Source organism: Pieris rapae, chromosome 10 (genome assembly GCF_905147795.1).
Source record: "Pieris rapae chromosome 10, ilPieRapa1.1, whole genome shotgun sequence".
Taxonomy (NCBI): Eukaryota; Metazoa; Arthropoda; class Insecta; order Lepidoptera; family Pieridae; genus Pieris; species Pieris rapae.
The window spans coordinates 10,326,839-10,343,160 of NC_059518.1; the positions used below are offsets into that span (position 1 = coordinate 10,326,839).

General features: G+C 33.5%; 2 protein-coding genes across 2 annotated transcripts; one reads left to right on the forward strand and one right to left on the reverse strand.

The window, feature by feature from the left end:
* Positions 1-4,384: 4,384 nt before the first annotated feature.
* LOC110999231 (ribonuclease Oy) lies at positions 4,385-6,014 on the forward strand. The gene is made up of 3 exons (XM_022268196.2): positions 4,385-4,464; positions 4,530-4,804; positions 4,873-6,014. The coding sequence occupies exons 1-3, from the start codon at positions 4,427-4,429 to the stop codon at positions 5,343-5,345; spliced, it is 786 nt and encodes a 261-aa protein (XP_022123888.2). The 5' UTR covers positions 4,385-4,426; the 3' UTR covers positions 5,346-6,014.
* A 7,098-nt stretch (positions 6,015-13,112) lies between these two features.
* On the reverse strand, positions 13,113-15,594 carry LOC110999230 (UBX domain-containing protein 1-B). Its single transcript, XM_022268194.2, has 6 exons — positions 15,423-15,594; positions 14,916-15,336; positions 14,548-14,732; positions 13,788-13,958; positions 13,483-13,601; positions 13,113-13,309 (listed from the first exon to the last, which is right to left on the reverse strand). Exons 1-6 carry the CDS (start codon positions 15,470-15,472, stop codon positions 13,263-13,265), a joined length of 993 nt encoding a protein of 330 aa, XP_022123886.2. The 5' UTR covers positions 15,473-15,594; the 3' UTR covers positions 13,113-13,262.
* Positions 15,595-16,322: the final 728 nt, after the last annotated feature.

Sequence of the window (16,322 nt, forward strand, 5' to 3'; positions counted from 1 at the left end):
GAAAAATATACAGAAATTGAGGGCCAGATCTAAAAATGTGTTAGCGCCACTGATTTATTTTTAAATACTTTAGATAATTTTATCAATTATCCTAGGTAAGTCATGTCGAAATTTTAATAATTTATAGATTACGTAGAGATACGTACCTAAGTTCTTTGTATTAAACTTTATACTTCTAAGAAAAAATATTATTCTTGCATCTAAATATATATGATATTTAAAAAAGACATAATCGCTTTACAGGCACATCCAACTCTTACATTAATTGATAAAATCATAATAATCATAGAATAAACGTAATTACTATCAAATTCTATAGAAACGTGTATTTGAATAAATTATAGAACTGTGAATTCCAGTGTCCTTAATACAATTCGTATTATCTGTGGGGTCACGATTCGCAAGGTCGGGGTTGACGGCCGGTGTCGGTGACTCCGCAAGGTGCCCGGAGCCCTAGCACGTAATTAATAACGATTTATCTTCAGTATAACTTAAGCCCTATCTTTTGCAAATATAAGAGCGATAAATCGAGCTTAGTAACTAATTGACGTTTATAAATATATTTAATAGATAACTTATAAGCCCAGAACATTACCTTACACACAGACCAGGCAAAATTTATCCAAAAATTTTAAAGGTGGTATTAAACTATTGTTAATCTAATAATGTGATGCGTGAATTCTTGGTATTTAAACCTAAATTTAATTAAAAAATCTATTATAGTACGTAACATAATTTACACTTACATAAGTAATAACTGGTACATCTCTAAAATTATTAATACACTTAAGAGATCTCATCATTCTTTCTTATTTTTTTTCAAGTTAATTAATTTTTGTGCAAAAACCTTTTTAATTTTAACGGCGGCTTTTTCTATTTTTAAGTAGTTACTTTATTAATCTGCTAAAAAACGAATGGTTTGGATCTTAAGCAAAAGCACGGTTATCAGTTACGTGATACACGCGAGCATTTAGAAGAGCATCCACGCGAGGCCTTATAAAAACCAAATGAGGTTATATGGAAACGGGAGAAAAGAAAAACTTAACAAATGGCATATTACTCGAGTACAAGAAATTATAATCAGTCCTGGTCATTAATCATTAACTTAATACTAGCGCAACAAAAGAAATGAATTTAAAAAAAAACTTTAACTAATTTAAAAGAGAGACGCCGACGAAAAGCTCGGGTCTCAGTATGCATATAAAAAGCTAAGATATGTTATTTAACATTTGATCTATATATTTATATAAAAAATGAATTGCTGTTCGTTAGTCTCACTAAAACTAGAGAACCGCTGGACCGATTTGTCTAATTTTGGTCATGAAGTAACACTGAAACACTCAAGTATTTCCGAACCAATTCGACTTAGGGTCCTTCAAGAAAAGAGCGGACCGATTCTTAAAAGGACGGCAGCGCTTGCGAGCCTTCTGACAGTGCGAATGTCCATGGGGGGCGTGTCACTCAACATCAGGTGAGCCTCCTGCTCGTCTGCCTCCTGTAACATAAAAAAAATGAATGAAACCCTAGATTAGTTAATGTTGAATTTTGACGATCGCCGACTCCAACAGTTTTACATCAAACAAATCAAATCAAAATATGGATTGGAAATATGGATGGAAAGTCAAGTATTTTTATATTTTTATGTTTATTTTCACTTGGAAGTGATACCTAAGAACATATTCTTATAAAAAAATAATGTTTAATTATCCAGAAATCATATGAAACATGGAAGATTTAGCAACGAATTTTCCTTAATCTAGGTTTCATAAGAAAAGTCCGAAATTATGTTTTCGCTTTGGGCTAGGTCAGGGCACCGGAGGAGGCTCGCTTGGCCGCACATGCGCAAATAAAACAACGATGTATTGAATGCCATAACATAGTTATTCCATTATCGCCTTTCACGGGCAAATAACAATTCTCTGCTGTATTTAATAATATGTAGGTACATTTTTATCCATGTAGGTAAATTAGATATATTTTTTCTTGTATGTATTACGTCGTACGTCAACGTGTTTACCCAAATGCTAATGTTATCGTGACCATGTACGATAAATATCTGTCAATATCCGGTAGCGCTTCTGTCTCAAACGGGATCGACGTAGGCGCAGGATTCTCTTATGTATGTAGCTGAAACTAGCGAATCTAAAATATATGTATATAATTCACATCTGTTTAATTTTATACGCTCCTGGTACGGCTGTTTATATGATATATAAATAACAGAAATAGGCTGTTAGGGGCCGTTCATAAAATACGTCACACTGAAATCAGCTTTTTTTGTTTTGACCCCCCCCCCCCATTGTCACGCTGTGTCACACTTTTTGTGACCCCCCTAGAAATATTTCGTCACAAAAACTAAGACCCTCCCCCCTGCTGAGTATGATAAATTCTAAATGATAGTAGACAAATTCTGAAAATTAAAAACATTTATTTAGTTATTATAATAAAATTTAAATAAATTAATAAATATCTTTCATAACGAACATATAAATAATATTTCTATTATTCAGAAGTCCAAGGATTTTCTAAATGGGCCGAAATATCTACAATCGGTATTGCACCATCTTCTTCTTCTTCATCTTCAAAACTACCGTCCACTTCATCGTCATCTAACCATTCTGCATCTTCCGTACCATCGTTTTCATCTCCTATTATGCATAACAGCTCTCGAGCTCGCCGAGCTGCGATACGAGTTGGTTGTACGCGCCGAACTACTTCAACCTTTCTTTCTTGTTTTGGATGTACATTTTTTAAATGCTGTAGTATTGGAAAAACAAAGAAACCCGTTGTGACGGATCGCAACGCCGCTAGAGTCGCGCCACAGAGCTAGCGCTCATGTCAGAAAATAATAAACGGCGAACGTCACGCTGCCCTATACCCCCCCCCACCCCCCTGTGACATCTTGTCACACTCAGCCAGACCCCTCCCCCCCCCTTGTATGCGAACGTATTTTATGAACGGCCCCTTACTAAAAATATTTTATTTAATATGTATTTATTATTTGCTTGTTTAACAGAAGATAAAAGTGCGTGCGTACAAAGTACACATGTCAGAAGTGAAACTTCTTTGTTTATTAATTATTACTAAGGTAAAAGCCCCAATAGATCATCATGACATGTATATTATGTTGACTCCATGTATTTGTATGTGTATATTCACACTACTTACACAGTGTATCACTACATAGTATAACACAAAGTCGCTTTCTCTGTCCCTATGTCCCTTTGTATGCTGAAATCTTTGAAACAACGCAACGGATTTTGATGCGTTTTTTTAAATAGAGTGATTCAAGAGGAAGGTTTATATGTATAATAACATCCATTAAATAGTGGAGAAGTACTGTTTTTTTATGAGGTTTCTAATGTGATGTCGTAAATAATTACATTTTTTCCGCTTACATTGCAAACGCAGCAAACGCAATTGAACCCTACGAGATTTATCAAAATAATTAAGTATTGTACACGTTGAAAAGGTCTAGAGAAAAGTCCGTGATGGTATATGTCTATATCTTATGGATAACCCACAATAACTTTTTTTTGTCACTTACTTTTTACGACAAATAATGGCTAATTTTCGAAGCGATTTTAACCAATAAAGCATTAATCCTTAACCAATTAAATACCTTGAATACATTGTTCATTTAATATAGATCTATACAGTCCATTGCAGCTTATTTAGCAGCGATCGAACGCGTATATTATCGGAGCTTTCCAGCGACGGAAATAACAATACATAATAAAAACCTGCTTTTCATCAGCATTGCACCCGTGCGAAGCTGGGGCGGGTCACTAGTACGTGTATAAATCTCAAATAAAAATCAGCGTTTACTGCACAAGACCTAATGCGACAAAAATGCAATAGCGTATATTTTTTTTCGATCTCTCTTTCTCACTCTCTCTCAATCGGTCACAATGGCTCTCTCCCTTTTCTTCGACAAAAACGCTGCACATATTCATGACGTTCCGTAAAAATTTCATTTTTTCTCAATAAAGAAGTTTCAAAAAAAACTTACGAGTCTCAGTCTACGAATCCACCAAACATAATTCAGTGCAATTAAATCATAGTCAGTTAATATATAATACGATAAATCCATTTTAAATCATGATTATTATATATGACATTTGTTTAATTAATATTGATTACCTCAATGTGGTTTTTCGCTTCGCTTTCTCGTAGAAAATATGTTTGGCTATAAAAGATATTTGTAATTTTTTGTCTCTGGGAGACCTGAGCGAGATTAGACAATTTACAACACTCATGATGACTGTGACACAATGACTGTGACTTGGCCGATACCAGTTGTCAAGTGTCAACTTTTGAATACGAAGACATGACAATGAATTGAATTTTATTATTTACATATTTTTACATTTTACACCTTAATGAATTTTGTCTTTTTATTATTAATGAATTTATTTTTAAAATAATGAAATCCTTTGTAATAATTGCTATTTTATTTAATTGGTAAGTTGTTAAAAAATATGTAAAAATTTTATTTTGTAAATTTCTTGCTAACAAACTGATATTAGTTTACAGTTTTCACATCAAATAAACCATGATTTCGATTTATTAATATTTACACAAAGCTGGCCCGCTACGGTTTGTAAGGAATGGAAAAAGATGAACCCTCGACATAAATGTACAATGCCACATAAAAATGATGCATGGTCTGTTCATGGCATATGGCCAACAAAACTGGGAACAATTGGTCCCGCTAACTGTAATAGAACTTGGTTATTTGACCCTGAAAAGATTAGGCCTATTGAGGATAAACTCTTGGAAGAATGGACTAACATTTTTAATGGTATGTACAATTAATATATAATTACATTCCACTATCAAAGTTGTTTTCAATTGAAATAATGGTTTTAGGAACTTCTAACTATGCACTCTGGGCTCATGAATGGACTAAACATGGTACCTGTGCAGCACAACTGGAACCTTTAAATTCTGAATTGAAGTATTTTTCCATAGGCCTTGATTGGTTGGAAAAATACTCAATGGCTAATATTTTAAGTGAAGCCGGTATAATAGCATCTAACACTGATAATTACCATATAACGGATATAAACAATGCTGTTAAGAAAACCCTTAATATTGATCCAGCCATTGAATGCAGAAAAATGGATGGAGATAGTTATATGTCTGAAATTCGTATATGCTTCACCAAGGAATTAAAGTTATGTGATTGCGATGGAGTTTTGGCTCGTAGAGACATTGGTACAGATTCTATCATAACAAATTGTGACGGAAATAAAAACATAATTTATCCTCACTATAAGGAAAACAGTTTATATATCCAACTGTATAAGTTGGTTACATGGCTGCAATGGTTTACCCTGTAATGTAAACTTAATAAGTAACTAACATTTTTTTGGATAGCATAATATTAAGAGCTTTATTAAAGGATATAGTTAAATTTTATTTATATTGGGCAAATTTTTGTAAAGATTTACCTTATTTACCACATTTTTTATTCAGATTTATATAATGTACTGTGTAATTTCTATGTGTTGAATATAATAGGTTTTTGTGATTTATGATAAAACAAAATGATGCATTTGCAATGTCTACTATATTTCAGATAAATTATCATTATTATTCTCACAAAATTTCTCTGTCAATGAATTTTAATATATATACAGTATATATATTCTCTTCTTTACAATATCTTCTATATAGCCATTTTTTGTATAGTAAAATTATCTCAATGAATTTTCCTCTATGAAATTCTTCAAATGGATCTTTTGATTCCTTAGTACTTAAATGTTATTAATTTGAAATTATTTACCTAATATTATTAGAATAATGTAATAGTGGTAGTGGTAAAAAAATGAGAGCTGTTTCAGATTTACAAACCTGATTTGACAAATTATGCAAAAGTATATGTGGTACATGAATACTGCTTAAGGGACAAAATAATTATATGCGAAAACTTAGATTAAATGTAAATGAAGAGAGAATTTGTCATTTCTTATGCTTGAATTTAGCACATAAATAAAAAGTTTAATGTATGTGATTACCTTTTATTTAATACCATTAAGTTTCAGGGTTCAATTGTAGCCTTTCTTATTAAAAGTTGATATCTTACACCACTGACCAGGGTTGGGGTTGATTTGAATTCCGTGTTGTATTGCTGTATTTCTGTATGTATAGTAGTAAATATGATGATGGGGGATGGGGCCAAACATTAAAACTTCTACCATTTTAATTACTATGTTACAATAGTGGAGTTTATACTCCTCTGTGGCTCAAACTTAATGCTTATTGTTGATAGAGATAAAACTTCAAACATGTTTTTAGCTTAGGTTTTACACATGTAATCATTTTATAGTAGAATATTGATATCAGTTCCATCTTGAATTCTGGTGAGAGTCCATGAGCGGCAATAAAACTTATTTCTAAGTACCAAGCTGTTTGCCCCCTTTTTGTAAATAAATTGGTTCTTTAAAAATTGATGCACCAACAAACACATGTAAAATAAAATAAATCCAATTCAAACTCACACCCAATAGCTGTACCCTCCTTGTTCTCAAAAATGATGGAATCCATAGCCAGCTCTAGAGGGCCAGCAGCTGATTCGCGATTATCAGTACAGCTTTCGTTGTGGTCGTTCGGCTGGTGACCTTCTTGTATACCTTACACATAGGTGGGCAAAGGCAATTGAATCCTAGGGACTGGCGCTAGCGGTTAGTCTAGTTATATCCACATATCGACAATACTCGAAAAGCTTCCAGCTTACGGGCTTTCCGAGTAATTAAGATGCGACTGGATTTCTAGATTTTTCTGGGATTTTTGGCCGATCGGAGCATGTTCCGACCTTGAACGCTGGGGTCCCACAAGGCTGTGTTCTATCCCCGACCCTGTTTCTTCTTCATATCAATGAAATGTTGCAACTTAGCAACTTTCATTGCTATGCGGATGACAGCACTGGGCACACACTACACTGACCGGGTAGGTATTTTTCGGGCAGTTGTCGATGAGTACCGGAAAAAACTTGTGTTTGGAGTCGAAACGTGGAGTCTCAGACTGGGGCAGACTAAACCTAGTCCAATTTCACCACAAGAAGACACAAGTTTGCGCGTTTTCCCCTAAAAATCATCCTTTGTCGCTTCTCCTCTTTTACCCACTGAAGTATTTCAGAACCAATTCGACTTAGGGTCCTTCAAGAAAAGGTCGTACCAATTCTTAAAAGGGCGGCAACGCACTCACGAGCCCTTTGGCATTGAGTGTCTATGGGTGTTGGTATCACTTAACATGAGGTGATCCTCCTGCCCGTTTGTCCCCTGTTCTATAAAAAATAAAATTGTATAAGTTGGTTTACAGGATCAATGTGGGTTACCTGCACATTTTATTTCATCTTGATATATTCTTGCAAAACTATGTTGAAAACTTCTTGATTATTTTTATAGAAGTATATTTGTTTTATGATTTATCTAGCTGTTAAAAATAGTGTAAATAAAAAATGTCGGTTCAAGATAATGTATAATAATTTGGCATTTAGACTGTATGTAATTAGTTATAACATATTATGCTGAAACATTAAAAAAAACAAAAGATTAATAAAAGGAGAAAATATTTACAAGAATCACATAAATTTAACAAAAAAATATAGAAATATAATTAATCAATGTAAAATGTTTTCAAGTGAGGTTGATTCTGTAAAAAATAAATATGAAGCTGACATTCTTGCATTGAATTCGAGGATTGCAAGTCTTCATAATTCTCTTGAAGAGATGACTGATAAATACAGTTGTGCCCAGCAACAAATAGGGGAGCACATATCGGCCATGAATGAGGTTCTGCTGCTGTCTCAATACAATGAACAACGCTTTCTGTCTTTGACCAACAATTGCCAGTGTCATTTTAATGAGACAAATGCTGAACCACCATTGTTATCATGTGAGCCTAGTGTACAGAGTGACAGTTTCATAGAAAAAGTGAACTTTATAAATAAAAGTGAAATTTTGTTATTTAGTGATGATATAGGGAAAAATATTGGCACTAAATTATATCAGTCCTCCGGCAAAACTGTAACTAATTATTGTATGCCCGGAGCCACCCCTGTTAACATTTTAAACAAAGTGCTGTGTGGAAACTATACAAGTAACACAACCATAATATTGCTTTTTGGGAGAAGGGGAAATGTAGGACAAAATGAATTGTTGTCATATATTGATAAATTAAAATCACTTAATGTAAAGAATATTATCTTGTTTACATTTCCTTACATCAAAGATGCACCTAGGGAAAATAAAATTAGACATAAGTTGAACATGCTATTGCACAATAGTTTAACAACTAATAATATACAATTAAATTGTGACTTAGGTACACTACCTAATTTAATTGACTTAAATTGTATATTTAAATATAACTATTTATTGACAAAGGATAGGTTCCACCTACCTAATTATTATTTACAACAGATAGCCAATATGCTATCTTACTTTTTATTTACAACTAAAGCTAAACATTTAGCTTTTCAGACAACTGCTTCTATTGAGCAGTTTAGTTTCTTAAAAGGATGTAGTGATACTTGTAGTAACACTTCATGTATTAATAATAATTTAAATTAGATAGTGTGACAATAGAGGCGACCTCTAGCAATAATTTTTTACAACTCGGCTCAACACAAACATGTAATACTACTAACAACAATTGTTTAAACTTGATGCATCAAAACATGCAAGGTATGTTGGGCAAAGAGTTAGAATTAGAGTTATTTTTAAAATCAGGTAAAATTGATGTCCTATGCATTACCGAACATTGGCTTAAAAAATGCCAAATCATCTTTAACTTTGATCAGCACCAAGTTGCAAGTTCGTTTTGCAGATTGTCGGCGATTCATGGGGGCTCTTTGATTATTGTTAATAAAAATTTGAAGTATAAAGAGCGTAATGACATCGTGCGTCTATCTGTTGAACAGTCTTTGGAGGTAGCCTGTGTAGAACTTGAGAATTGCATTATTTTAAGTGTTTACAGACCACCAAGTGCATCCTACGATTTTTTTGAAGAAAAGTTGGAGGAAATATTGTGTAAAGTTAGTTTTAAGAACAATAAGTATATTATTGTAGGTTAAACTTTCCAATATGACCCGTCGATTTTTGAGATTTTTTTTATGGGAGATGGAAGAGGGGATGGAGAAATACCCCCTGTGTCATTCCCAACCTGCGGAAACCCATAGTTACGGAGATATTCATGTTTAAAATTTTAAGGCTAGAATGGTAACAATTTAGAAATGTGTCCCTGAATTTGATAATACTCATTATGTAAGTGTCTCTTTACCTTTAATGGAACACCTCCAAGTTATTTTTTCTGCCGGAGTTCCGTCTAAATATTAATAAAGATTATTTAAACCTGTATAATGTATAGAAATTCGTAAATAAATCGTACATTTGCCATTGCTTATTTTTTTTTATTTTCAATTTATCCCTAATGGGAAAGGCAAAGGACTTTAGCCATACAGATTCCATTAGTTATTAGAGACGTGACATTTTGCATCAAAATCGTTTTTTTAATTTGTCGATAGTTTTTTTAGAATAAAAACTTGAATTTTATTCAAATATAATATAATAATATGATATAAATATTAGATTTTTATATGTTTATTGATGATTTCAGAAACAGTTCTTAGAAAAAAGAAATTCATATACTAACCTAACCTAACCGAACTAGATAATAATTCGGTTTTTGAACGGCTCCGGCGCTACGGAAAACGCAGCCCCTCCACCCTTGCGTACCAAAGCACAGGCATTTCATGCCTGTGCTTTGGTACGGCGGGTGGGGGCTGCTCTTCCTCCGCGCCTCCGATTATTTATATACACTCTAGGGGTAGGGCAGACAAGACCACGTGGATAGTGGGGTGCTCTGATTCGATGTGGGTACTTTTAGGTTATTAAATAAAATGTTATTAAAAGAAAATATTCATATACTAACCTAACCTAACCGAACTAGATAATAATTAAGTTTTTTGATTACAAATAATTAATTTGATCATAAGTTACAAATAATCTATGGTCCATATTGGAAAGTTTAGTAGTATCGATACGTCAAATTTTTCGAACCCTTCACTAATCGATACGTGAAATGGTTGATGTTTGACATCAGTTATTTGTCAAATTCATTGTGTTATGGCGTGTTATGGAATGATATTTGTCCATTTGTATGGAAAGTATAAATAATTATATCTCATGAACCGTAAGTTTCCGCAACTTAATACTTTACAAAACGCTTTCTTATGGTGCGTACTATCTACAAAAAAAATTTGAGCATTCAAATCGACGGGTCATATTGGAAAGTTTATCCTTATTGTATGTGGTGACTTCAATATAAATTTATTAGAAAATACCTCCATTAGTAAAAAATTCAATATTTTATTAAAATCTTACAATCTTGTAAACTTGTTTCTCGAGCCCACTAGAATTACAAGTTCCACTGCTACATGTATAGATAATGTATTTACAGATGCAGAGGCAATGCATACCTCAATTACAACAAATCTTAGCTCAGATCACTGTGGACAGTTAGTGGCGCTAAAATGTAAAGTGGTGAAACAAGTAAAAAAGAGCAGTGTGTTTGTTCCAGTAAATAAAAAGCGAATGGTGAGATTTAGACATAATATAGGTAAACACCTACCTCTATTACCGGTAGGTACTACCGTTGATACACAATACAACAATCTAAGTGATTGTATAAATAAGGAGTTCAAAACCATCTTTACCCCAAAGAAAGTCTCTGATTCGCAGTGTAAATCGTTCAGTGATTGGGCGACAGCGGGAATTTATAAAAGTAGACAACGGTTGTTTGACCTTTACGCTGAAAAGTCATACAATCATAATGAAGAATTTACTCTCTATGTTAGAAATTATTCTAAATTATTTAAAAAAGTTTGTTACGCGGCCAAGTCCTTATATATAAAAAACAAGATTGAAAATAGTACAAATAAAACTAAAATGACTTGGAAGATAATTGATAGTGAAACTGGAAGAGTCAAAGATCGCAATCGTGACATCGAACTATGTGTCGGTAACACTATAATCAAATCTAACGAAGAGATAGCGACTGTTTTTGATAAGTACTTTTCTGACATTCCAATTTCGACTACCAAGTCTCTTAAATCGTCTCCCGCTCTCGCTGAATCGCTGCTCAAAGATAATGTAAACGAGTGCAAGGTCAGTTTTACATTCCGACCCATTGGTGCCGACGATATAGTTAGAATATTTAGAACTATTGATATTAAGAACACTACCGATCTTTGGGGTATTTCTGTAAAAATAATTAGTAGCATAATTGATATAATTGCCCCCCATCTAGCTATAATTTTCAACAATTGTATCGAAAGTGGGGAGTTTCCCGATCTTATGAAACATAGTAAAGTAATTCCTTTATTTAAAGCAGGTAATATGTCCGACCCCAGTAACTTTAGACCTATTTCCGTACTACCTACCTGTAGTAAAATCTTTGAAAAAACTATATTAAATCAACTTGTAAGTCATTTTAACGCAAACAAATTATTACACAATAATCAGTTCGGTTTTACCAAGGGTCGCTCGACAGCCGATGCCGGCGTTGAGTTATATAGATATATAGTTAAGGCTTGGGAGGAGTCGCATGACGCCTTAGGTGTTTTCTGCGACTTATCCAAAGCATTTGATTGTGTCCAACACGAGACCTTAATCGGGAAACTCCGCCACTATGGCATCAAGAATACCGCACTGAATCTTCTGACTTCGTACTTACATGGTAGAACTCAGAAGGTCGAAGTGAATGGTAAGAGGTCCTCTGGGTCGGCAGTGGATATGGGGGTACCACAGGGCTCAATTCTTGGCCCTTTCCTCTTTCTTGTTTATATAAATGATCTACCTTTCATGGTAGAGAAAAAACATCAGATAGTTTTGTTTGCAGATGATACGTCCTTGATTTTTAAAATCAAAAGACAAATAACCAATTTTGACGATGTGAACAACGCTCTCTCTTCGATTGTCCATTGGTTTAGTATGAATAACCTTCTGCTTAATGCTAAGAAAACGAAATGCATTAAATTTTGTGCAAGAAATGCGAGGGTTATGGGTACTAGACCAACTATAAATAATGAAGAATTGAATCTGGATGATACAACTGTATTTCTTGGGATCACCTTGGATTCAAAACTTCAGTGGTCCCCTCATATCAACGGATTGGCGAAGAGACTTAGTTCTGCAGCTTACGCGGTTAAAAAAATTCGCTCACTGACTGATGTCGATACAGCTAAACTTGTTTATTTTAGTTACTTTCACAGCCTAATGACTTATGGCTTATTGTTATGGGGTCACGCTGCTGATGTCGAATCTGTTTTCATTCTGCAGAAGAGGGCTATTCGTGCAATCTATAATTTAAAATGTAGGGAATCTCTCAGAGATAAATTCAAGGAAATTAATATACTTACCTTTCCCTCGCAATATATTTATGAAAATATTATGTTTGTATACAAAAATAGTGATAAATATACTAGATTAGAACATACGCACAATGTCAATACTCGGAACAAACGCAGGCTGCAATTTCCCCGTACTAGACTGTGTAAAGTTAGTAATTCTTTTTTGGGGAAAGGGATACTCTTCTTTAATAAAATCCCAGAGGCTCTTTTATCTCTGCCTTTTAATAAATTTAAGAAATGTATTAAAGAAAAGCTGTGTAAAAAGGCTTACTATAAAGTTATTGATTATCTAGTTGATAAAAGGGCCTGGGACTAGTGCTGGGCAGGCTGCCTCTAATTAATTTGATATATTTGTTTTAAATATTGTTTGATGATTTGCTTTTTTAAAAGAGTACCGAGAGTTTTTTACGCCGGCTTTTTCTCTCGGCCTACACCCTCTGTCTTTGCCGATGAGTAGGGATGCCTACAAGTTTGAATTGATTGACGTGGAATAAGTGATACCTAGAAGATCTTATGTTCCAAAATAAACGTATTTTATTTTTATTTTAAACATTATGTTGTATTAACAGTTATGTTCTAATCGAACTCAACACCAAATACATTATGTCTTCAAACCTCACATCCAGCTTTTCACATTTTTTTTACATGTCATGGGGAACTGTTGCAAAGCTAGCATAAAAATTATAATTCAATAAACAAAATGATAATTTGAGATTTTATTTCAGTAATGTGTGTAACATCGTTCCCATAAATTTTTTAATAATCATGTAACACCCATACATACTTTAATATGAATAGTTTGTACAAATAAATATGACCACTGTAAACACTTTCCATGTGAAATTTAATTCTGACCTTTGGATACTATTATTACCGCTGATGGCACCAAACCTAAAAAGAATAAACACAGTAAGAAACCTCATGAAATATACTTAAATATATATAATCCAATGGCTTATCAATATTAAATATTTCAATAAATCATTTATGCTTTAATTAATTATTGTATCCTTAGCTAAAGAAATGTATAAAAAATACTAAAAAGCAAATAAATAAATATATACCTAATAGATCCAATGGTTTTTCATAGTCATCTGAAGTAAATATCTTCTTTGGGAATGTGGTCATAAATTTAAAGTGATCCTCCTCTGAATATTCTGGTTTTTTCATTTGTAAAAACACCCTGAAATAAAGAAAATCAGTAGCAAATCAAATCAAATATCATTTATTCATATAGGTAACATAATGTACACTTATGAACGTCAAAATATGTGAGGGGAAAGCACTTGCAATTATCATTAATCAATAAATATAATAATATATATGAAAATTATTGATTGCTTTAAGAGAGCCGCTTATATTATCTCACCTTACAGCAGCCAACTGTTCCTTGGCACCAAATGTTTGTGACAGAGACTGGCCATCAGGTAGTCGCAGCTGTATCCTGGCCTGGTCATATGCCACCTTGGGGCCTGGGGTGGAAATAACTTGCGGAGGAGCTGGCACTGGCGCAGGTGCGGTTTGCCCTGATGCAGCTAACCTGCAATTTTTTACATAATTTAATGTTGTTTGAGAGATATTCTAATGTTTATAGTAAAAGATTTATTTATTTATTACAGAAATACACACATTAGCCTTACAGCCTATGCCAATACAATAATGTCGAGAAACATTTAATAAAATATGATAAAAATATGTTTAGGCATAGGCACAATCCATAGTTTAAAGCCATATAGCATAGACAAATATGGATTGCACATAGATGATGCATATTATGTCATAATAAAATAAATTTTATTGAAAAGACGAATATAATATTAATATCTCAGATTATATATTATGTCAACAGTTATTATTTACTTACTTAAAATTGAAATGCATTTATGACAATGCCTACAAAACTTAATATGTTTATGCACTATTATTTTTCAGAGCTTTGCTTACTTTTGCTGATAAGAGGAAGGTGGGATAAATTGTAGGAACCTGATTATATAATACTTGAACAGCCCCATAAAAGTAAACAAATAAGTATAACATAAAACCTAAATTTACAAACATTTTTAATTTACTTATTTTGTTAGTTTTTCTTTGAAAATATTTTCCTAAAAGCTAGTTAAAACAATACTGACTTCCTTGCTTGCTTATCAGCTTCTATTTGTGCTCTGACTCTCTCTCTTGCCTTCTGGTCCTCCATTTTTTCTCGCCTTCTCTGTTCTACCAGCTTTTGCATTTCTTGCTCTTGAAGCCTTAACTTAGCTTCTTGGAGATCTTTTCCAGATTTAATCCTTAACCTTTCACGTTCTAAAGCTTCAGCCTGAAAATAAAATTATATTGTTCCTCAAAATCAAATATAATTAACAGTAAGTATTACAAGTCTGCCTCATGTGCACTTTATACTATAGATATATCCTATTTAAGATTTGGTGTATTTAATCAAATTTATATTACCCAACAATTACATAATAAAAAATAATAACTTTAATATTTAGGACCTTACCTTTTCTCTCTCCTCTCTTTCTTTTCGCTTTTGCTTCATTCTGTCTTCTAATAGTGCTAATTGTGCTTTTTTTTCCTCTTCAGTCAATGGCTTTTTTTCTTCTGTAGATTCAGAGAAGTTGCTATGATTAGTTTTAGCTGCATGAAATTCCATTTCATCTTGATTTTTGAATAACTTTCCGCAATCTTCGCATTTGAAAGACTTTGCTTCAACTTCAGTATCAGCAGTTGAAGTCGTTTCGGAAGAAGTAGCAGGAACAGTTTCCGCAGCGGTGGAAGGGGTAGGAATTGTAGTTTCTGCAGATGCCGCCGCACCACCCACTGTATGGCCAGTACCAGCATCCATCTCCTCCGCGTGAGCTAAAAGCCATTCCATAGCCGGCTCCACTCCTTTGTAATTTGTAACGGCCAGCGCCTTTTCACTATAAACAAATATTACAACTATCAATGAAATAACCTAACATTTTCTGAAAACATATAACATATTATACATATCACATTAACTTACGCTTTTTCCTTGGGGAAACCCATTTCCATTAGAGTTTGTATTTCAGCCATGGTCGAAAAAGTAATCGTTACTATTTAGTAAATGTATAATAGTGAAAAATTTAAAAAGTTAAAGTAATTATCACTTTTCATCCCTCAAAGTATCTTTCCAGTAACAACTAAGTGTCAAATGTAGTATTGTTAATTGTAGTGTCGTCTAGTAAGTTGTCATAATATGCGAGGTATGACTGTCAAGTGTCAACTACCATTAGAAAGGTCAGAGATCAATTCTGGAGGCTGTTTTGTACGCTGAGTCCCACAACCTGAATAAAGTTTTTCCGATTCTTGCAGCTGCTTACAGGCAATTCTTTCTCATCCATTTAGATCTATAAAAAAAACATAATACAATTTTAAAAATAAGAGAAGCTTTGTTTAGGTGTAGTAAAAAAGATATTCAAATTGTACTTATATGGATACCTAGTCATTGTGGTATAGCGGGTAATGAAACTGCTGACTCTTGTGCAAAAGGTGCTATTTTCTGCGGGTCTTGTCAGCACCCTAACATCTCAGCCCACGACCTAACAGCTCTTGCATACTCCCACCTTCTAAAATCCTGGACTATTGATTGGCAATCTTCTAAAGAAAAAACCGGCAAGCACTATGCCAATATTCAATATTCAATCCCTTCTTCGCCGTGGTTTTTTAAACATAAGGTTTTAAGCAAAAAGGTCACATCTTTAATCTGCCGTCTTCGTATAGGGCATGCTTGTACTCCCGTTCACTTAGCCAAAATTAAAATTAAAGACAGTTCTCTCTGTGAGTGTGGTATGGACGAAAGCTCGACAGATCATATATTTTTTAACTGTTCTCTAATTAACGACTCGTTATTTGACCATCTACCTCCAAACTTCCCTCGTCCATG